The 8208-nt window shown below is 38.9% G+C and overlaps 1 protein-coding gene across 1 annotated transcript; it reads right to left on the reverse strand.

Moving 5' to 3' along the window:
* Nucleotides 1–1042: 1042 nt before the first annotated feature.
* On the reverse strand, nucleotides 1043–6698 carry LOC139342522 (protein YIPF7-like). The gene is made up of 5 exons (XM_070979657.1): nucleotides 6476–6698; nucleotides 4396–4541; nucleotides 3918–4063; nucleotides 3589–3770; nucleotides 1043–1600 (listed from the first exon to the last, which is right to left on the reverse strand). The coding sequence occupies exons 1-5, from the start codon at nucleotides 6583–6585 to the stop codon at nucleotides 1438–1440; spliced, it is 747 nt and encodes a 248-aa protein (XP_070835758.1). The 5' UTR covers nucleotides 6586–6698; the 3' UTR covers nucleotides 1043–1437.
* Nucleotides 6699–8208: the final 1510 nt, after the last annotated feature.

Here is an 8208-nt window from a genome sequence, read left to right on the forward strand (position 1 = left end):
CGATGAAGCAATGGGGCGATGGGGCGATGGGGCAACACGATGAGAGCGATTTTCGCGGCCAACGCGTCGCCGGGCAAAATGACGCTTCAAATCGCGTCTTTGCATTGACTTTGTATGTAATCTTGCAGCGCGATTTTGTTTTATCGCGTTTGGTGGGAACATAGCCTTAGTCATTGGTCCTGAAGGCCAGAGAGAGAAACTTTTCCCAAAACTAAAAGATTTGAAACCAACACATTCTGTAAAAAGTCTGGGCGTGATTTTTGACTCTGAGCTTACTTTTATTCCACACATCAAAAATATAACAAAGATAGGTTTTTACCATCTTAAGAATATAGCCAGAGTCAGCCCGTTTCTCTCTCAGGCCAGCACGGAGGTGCTGATGCATGCTTTTATCTCTTGTCGCTTAGATTATTGTAATGCCCTGCTCTCTGGTCTTCCCAAAAAGAGTACCTCAAATTTTCAACTACTACAGAATTCAGCCGCACGAGTGCTGAGGAGATAAACACATCCACCATATCAATTGTGTGTGTGTGTGTGTGTGTGTGTGTGTGTGTGTGTGTGTGTGTGTGTGTGTGTGTGTGTGTGTATGCATGTAGTTGAGAGTGGGTGTTTGTACATACAGAGGGTGGGAGGGATGGGTTTTTATTGTCGCTTTATTTCGATTTATATTGTTTTCTAACAGCTGTGAAGCACTTTGTGTTGCATTTTATTACGTATGAAAAGTGCTATATAAATAAAGTTTGATTTGATTTGATTTGATTAAAATGTAACACAATACAAACAAGTGAATGTGAGAGCTGTGCATTGGTCTCTTCATCCCTCTCCTTTCACTATTCCCCTTGTTTAAAGGTATAACACATACTATTATATAATTAAACTCTCAATAGCAAAATTCTGTTTCCAGAGTTGTCTGCCATGACTACATCCAAACTGTTAAGAAACAATTAAGGAAAACTGAAAAGGAGAAATGAAAGAACTTAAAACAGGACAACTACAGAATCCCACAGTGACACCAGAAACTGTCTGTGAGATATACTTATTTCATAAATCTTTATTCATTCAAATCTTTAAGGACAGAATGAATAATATCCACAGCATCAAGGTACTGTATTATTTTAGATCATCAGACACTGTCTACCAAGTATTTGATATAGCTTCATGAAATAATAAAACAAAGTCTAAACACAGAAAAGATTAAATATATTGTACCATACAGAAACCATATAGTACATATACAAAAATACTTTTCAGCTTTCTTTATATGAACATAGAAATAATTAGCATACTTGGTTCTGACTGATTTTAGAGATTCAGCCTAGAGTTCTTTACTATGCAATGATCCACTCTAACTTTGTAAAGAAAGTAAGAGATAAAATAGAAACAAAAGATTGTTACTTAAATAATGAAGATTTTCCTTTGGGTTTTATCTTTTGATAGTTAAAATACAGTAAGCAATGCGAAAAGTCCATAAAGAAGGGCACATGGGTAAGCCACCAACAGCTGCTGACCCTCCATAGCCAGGGTGGAGATGAAGATCTTGGAGGCAGAGAAACTACACCAACAAATTCCTAATGAGGCCAGAATTATACCAAGGATGCCCCTGTGAAAACAAAAAGAGGGATTTGAAGTGCTTTAACCACAAATGTCAACCTGACCAAACTCTGCAAGTATTCTTGTGTTATTTGCGCACTTATACCTACAGCATGAACTGGCATGAAACTCTCCTGATTAAATCATCAGAACAAGGTTAACAACTTAGAAAAGGTCTGGTTAAAGTCAAAGGTACAAGCCTATGCACATAAAAATTTAGAAGCAGTAGTTAAGTACAATGTCCAAGGTGCATTTTCACAAGAAACATCCAATCATCAAGCTTAAAATTCTGTGACGTGTGCGATAAATGTGGGAGAAAGATTAAGTCGATGGTGTTTAGAAAACTACACACATGCCACAGCTTAAATCTATTAAGTTTTAAATTCTGTGTCAATTTGGATGAATTGAGGGACAACACTGTCTTAATTACACTGACAATGTGTTTTGAGCTACAAAACCAGAAGCCATTCTACAGCTCTGAGAATGGCTTCTTCTCAGTGGTAAGTGAGGGCAAGGAGCCTGGGTCTTGAAGTATTTTGAGCACTTCCCCAAGCCAAACTGATGGACAAAACATAATTTCTCAAAGTTGAAATAACTAGAACTGGTGGTCACAACATAGCCCTATGTGATTATTACATTATGTGGGAGAGTCCTGTATTTCTATGTTAAGGAATGTTGAGAGTACCATTTAAAGAAAAACTTTGTCCAACTTCACAACTAATACAGGAAATGGTTATAGGTGTTCTCTCCTGTGCTCCTGTGTGTAAGTGAAATGAGAGGAGATGAGGCTTATTTTCATTGGAATGATATAAACCAGGAAAGAGTTGTTTCCTAAATTTTATGCTGAAAACATAATATTTTATTGTATAGGAGCCAAGAGGTGAAGAATAAATACAGAAGTATGGGGAATGTAAGGCCTTTCGATGCAGAATATGACAGAGTAAAGTCTCAAGGCAATGGATGCTGACAGAGATGTGAAGCTACACTATATTGTCAAAGGTATTGGCTCACCTGCCTTGAAATGTATATGAACCTAACTGACATCCCATTCTTAATCAATAGGGTTTAATATGACGTTGGTCCACCCTTTCCAGCTATAACAGTTTCAACTTCCCTGGGAGGGCTTTCCACAAGGTTTAGGAGTGTGTTCATGGGAATTTTTGACCATTCTTCCAGAAGCGCATTTGTGAGGTCACACACTGATGTTGGACAAGAAGGCCATGTAACTCTCTATACACTTTTCTTGAGCTAATCTGAAGGCCACACAAAGTCTGGAGGTCTGCAATGATTGACTCTGCAGAAAGTTGGTGACCTCTGTGCACTATGCGTCTCAGTATCTGCTGACCCTGCTCTGTCATTTAACGTGGCCTGCCACTTCGAGGCTGAGTTGCTGTTGTTCCCAATTGCTTCCACTTTATTATAATACCACTGACAGTTGACTGTGGAATATTTAGGACCAAGGAAATTTCACGACTGGACTTGTTGCACAGGTGGCACAGGTGGTACCACGCTGGAACTCAAGGAGCTCCTGAGAGCGACCCATTCTTTCACAAATGTTTGTAGAAACAGTCTGCATGTCTTGGTGCTTGATTTTACTCAACTGTGGCCATGGAAGTGATTGGAACACCTGATTTCAATTGTTTGGATAGGTGAGTGAACACTTTTTGGCAATATAGTGTAGTTGGCCGTACAACTATAAGCCCATATCCAGCTTATTCTGTATTTGATCTTGGAGTTATATCTTTTATAGCAGACCTTAAAAGACCTTAAAACCTTAAAAAGACCTTAAAAGTAATTTTGCCGTGCAATACGGTAGTTTGACAGCTGCAATTTCATGACATCCTCCATGAAAGGCTAGTTAGTGGACCTTAAATTAGTATAATTAAGTCAGTCTTTTATTCCCAAAGTCACAAGTGAACTTTTATGCTCAAAAACCTTTGAGTTTTAAAATCCACAAAGTCACAAAAGAAATAATGCACAACCACTGAATAGACTTACTGCAGAGAATGAAAGACTGCGAATGCAGAGAGCACCACCATGGGCAGGAGACAGTAGCCCAGGACACTGGCCACACAGCCATAAGACACATTCAGGGGACTCATCAGACTCAGCAGAATGTACATTCCAGTGCAGGCCGTAGCACTGGTCCCATAAACATAACCAAAGTGAGCTTTACCTGCCTGAATATATGACAGTGAATGATTAAACATTAAAGAGAGAATTGTTATATCTCGCTACTGTACATATTACGCAGCAGTGAATGCTGAATAAGGTTTTTAGTAATTGTCATGCATTAGTCTGAGATAGGCAGCATGCTTGTAACACACCATCATTAAAGTGACCCCCAGTGCAATGCAGAAGATGATAGGGCCTGTCAGGTCAGTCTCATTCATAATGCTGCCATCTGCAGGCTTAAAAGGGTTCAACACTGTCAGTGCCTTCTGCCAGATGTGGTCTAAATTGATGCCAAGTTCTAAACAATAAACAGAAAAGTGGGGAAAAGGGAAAACAATTATTTGAAAATCCAATCTTTGTATGTTGTTTGCATGCAATGCAAAAATGCTCCTCCTGGTCATCCACTAACTCTTTCTGGAGTGAAGTCCAAGTGCAATGCGGCTTTCATTTAGAGTGTCAATAACGGAATGTTGCTTTCAGGCAGAACTTGATTCTATAGCCGTTTCCTACAGTCAACACATCTGATATCAATATGAATGGAGGATTTCTGGCTAGATTTTAACTAATACAACATAGATAGTACCAAATTTTTCAAGATTCTAGCCATAATGAAACAAATGATAATTTTACCCTCAAGAAGGGGAGGTTCCTCTTCAAGATAATCTGTTCCTGTGCTTCCCACAGACTCATCAGGCATCGCAGGTTGGTAGAACTGTCCAGTGTACTGATGCTCTATGGAAGGATCCAGAGCCCCCGGCATGAAAGCAGGTGCTCCACTGAAAACAACACAATTGGAAGAAAAAATATTTTTTTAACGCTCACTGAAAGAGAATGAAAGTGGTCATGTTATAATGACATATGTGCTTTCAAGATTAAAAAAAAAAAAAAAAAATTGATCGGGAAATACTCCTTTGGTTCGTGATGTCATCAGTCTGTAATTTTTAAGTCACTTTTGGATTTATTTGGTGTAAAAACTAAGATTTGAAGTATGCTCTTTCCCAAAACCCACCTATACCTACTTTTACTTAATGCACACTACATCTCGCAGAATGCCTTTTCGCAGCCTCAATGACAAAGCCTGGACTTCTGGTGCCCTTAAGTGGACTCAAGTGAAAAGAGGCTGTACAATGAATAAGTGTAAGATTAACACCACAAGACTAAATGAAATGTGTAAGGCCAATGAGCATGAATATACCAATATCTTACTTAAGAAATAGAATGAAGTCATCACTTAATATATTCTGAATGGAGTACTCCAGTGATTTAGCATTTGACCTTCATTAAATTGTGGGACACAGATTCATAAACAGAATATGAAGAGCAGAGGTTGTGACATAATGACTTTATGGTTATTCTTTTTCTATTGTTTTTTAGAATAAAATTAATAGTAGTACGTTTTATATAGAGAGCACGTTTCAAAACATATGTTGTAAAGTGCTCTGCAAGGTAAAATAATACTGTTAAAACAGAGAGGGCAAAGAAGAGCTGACTGAAAGCTAGCAGACTCAGGAGGCTACCAGGAGGCCGAGTCAATAACTGGGACTTGAGGGGCTAGCACAGTCCATGGTGAGCCCAGCATGGGAGCTGAAATGCATATGCTTCAACTTTTCCTCACTGGTGGTGCAATGGTGGCACACTATGTGCCGTGTTATCACCATTTTTGCTTTTAGATGATGTCTGATGATATGTCATAGAAACCAGTTTGTTTCAAGCATGGTGAGGCTTTTTTTTTTTCTTTTTTACTTTATTGCCATTAACACACATTAACAGGCAATTAACAATACAAAATAAAATCTCCTTGAGGGTGGGCTTCACATGGTGAGACTTTTAAGTCAGGGCCATATTTGAAAGTGAGCTCTTGGATGATTTGAATGACATATTCCTCTGACAACAGATCCAAATACATTTTAAGGCAGCTTCATAAAACTGAAAAACACGTGGGTACACCAAATTAAGCTAACTCAAATTTGGCCTATGGCCAAGTGATCATCAAATCATTCATTGTACTAGTCAACAAGCCTTTAGGCTCCTTAGACAGTGATTAGACAGTGATTCTAATGTGTGTGTGTGTGTGTGTGTGTGTGTGTGTGTGTGTGTGTGTGTGTGTGTGTGTGTGTGTGTGTGTGTCTTGTAGCAGACATTATTGTGAATGTGAAAGACTGTCTCATTCAGTTGTGTAAGTCTGTGTCTTTCCAGCACTGCATCCTCAGAATAGCCACACTTTGTGCTTCATTAAGTTTTACCGTTACACTCTAGCCAGAGGACTTAGAATCCATTTTTTTGGAAAATAACATTATTATGGACAAATATAATGATGATAATTTTGTAAAATTTGGTTCAGGTTGTACATTCCTGGCTACCTTGTTTACATCAGGAGACAGTCTCACAGCTTGGGAAATGGATAAGAAATCCTTTTTATTGAGCAATATTTTTTCATCCAGATGATTAAAAGTCTTCCAGAAACACCAGAACTGTGGTGTTTTCTTGTAAAAAAAAACAAAAAACAAAACAAAACAAAACAAAAAAAACATAGTTTATGTTTACATTCATTGTGTCTCACAAAAAACAGATTCCGTGTATCCTAGAGGTCTAGAAACATGATGAATACATTCCTCATGAAGTTTTGATAATCAGGTGTTTATGTGACTCAAAGAAGATGCAAATACAGGAGAGGCACAGTCGAGGGCTATCCTCTAGTCTGAATACTTACTCATCATAATAAGCAGGGCTTGTGGAATTGTAGGTTTCATAGTAGGCCACAGCGTGACCCTGGTCATCTATGTAATATCCTGTCTGCTCAAACTGCTGGAAGTCCCCCATGCTATGAACAAAGCTGAGACAAAATAAGACACAACTGTTGACCAGAAACAGAAGAACAGTGGGGTCTTCAGCAGTGCCTTGGCAATCACCTTCAAGTTTATCAGCTCAGTGACTCAGTCACTAAATTTAAAATATTTGAGCCAGATCCAAATCTTTCTGTTTTACCCCGACTCCCAAATTGCTTACATTCTTACCAATCAACTTGTTTACTTCCCCTGCATTTTACCAATGCAGAAGTAAACAAGTTGAATTTTATCAAAATCACATTATCAAGAACATGAACTGTATGTTTCTTCTCACTGCTTCTCATTATTTTTTATTGTGCAAATATAAGTTAACTTTCTCCAAACTGTCACAACTTTAAACATAAAAGGGACACGGCTCAAAGTGACTGTCAAGTTGTAAGCTGTGTCCATTGGGCAGGGTGTTCTTTGCCTCAAACAACTTGGGTATTGTCACTGAGCAACTATTTATCTATTATATTTTGGCATTTCATTGCTGCTTTTCTTACTTGCCATTCAATACTGGTGCAAAGAAAAAGAAGAAAGTGACAGTGACCTCAAGACATCTAAGCAAGCACAGAGGCATTCCTGTTTAACACGCTATCCATCACAGTATTCTCTGAGACACCAGGGGGCACACGAACCAGAGGGGGGAGTAAGACACACATGTGCAAGTCCAAAAAGCCACTCCCAGGTCTAAACTTCAGGTTTTAAGCAAGTCCCAAGTTACTGTGGTGAAAATCAAGGAAAGGAGAGTTTTTCAACATAGAACTAACGTGACACTAACAAAAAAACAAAAAAAAAACCCAAAACCTTCCTTTAGCATTCAACTGACCTTCCCAGACTGTTCTGGGAATGTAACTGTAACCCACTCGTGCCCGGGGAGCCCCTCCAAACACCCAGGGACTCAGCGTTGTGTGATGCTGTGTGATGGGGTGTTGTGGGGTGGAAATGGGCACTGGACACAGGGGTTCTGAATCATGGCAGAGAACTGATGTGCTTTACTGGCTCACACTCAGTCATCACAGGCTGCTGGCTTCATCACCTTGTGGCAGCAAAAACATTCCTCATAAAACACTGTATTTCAGTGCAAAAATAATTTTCTCTGAAAATAATACATTCCAAAAGGTTACAATTAAATAAGGCTCTCTTAAAATATGTAGCGTGAAAATAAAATAAATAACATCCACAGATCACTAATTGGAAATAACTGAAATCACAAAAAAAATGAACTTACTTTTACTGCACCGTTTCCACTGAACCAGTGAACCACTGATAGATAGATAGATAGATAGATAGATAGATAGATAGATAGATAGATAGATAGATAGATAGATAGATAGATAGATAGATAGATAGATAGATAGATAGATAGATAGATAGATAGATAGATAGGCCTTGCTTACCTTGCGGTTGCAAAAGTGAATGTTGAAGTAAGATGGCAGTCCCCATAGAGCAGGCATGAGCAAACTACAGCACAAACCAGCCATGGTTTGCTCCACAATAAACTCACCTGTTTGAGTCTACAGTCCACAGCCAAACAGTGTGGAAGGCTTCCACTAGGCCACTTCAGAGAGCTGTGTGGTGTCAGGGAAGAGAACATGTGAAGCCCAGACTCTTA

The sequence above is a fragment of the Chaetodon trifascialis genome, chromosome 14 (genome assembly GCF_039877785.1).
Source record: "Chaetodon trifascialis isolate fChaTrf1 chromosome 14, fChaTrf1.hap1, whole genome shotgun sequence".
In the NCBI taxonomy this organism is placed as follows: domain Eukaryota; kingdom Metazoa; phylum Chordata; class Actinopteri; order Chaetodontiformes; family Chaetodontidae; genus Chaetodon; species Chaetodon trifascialis.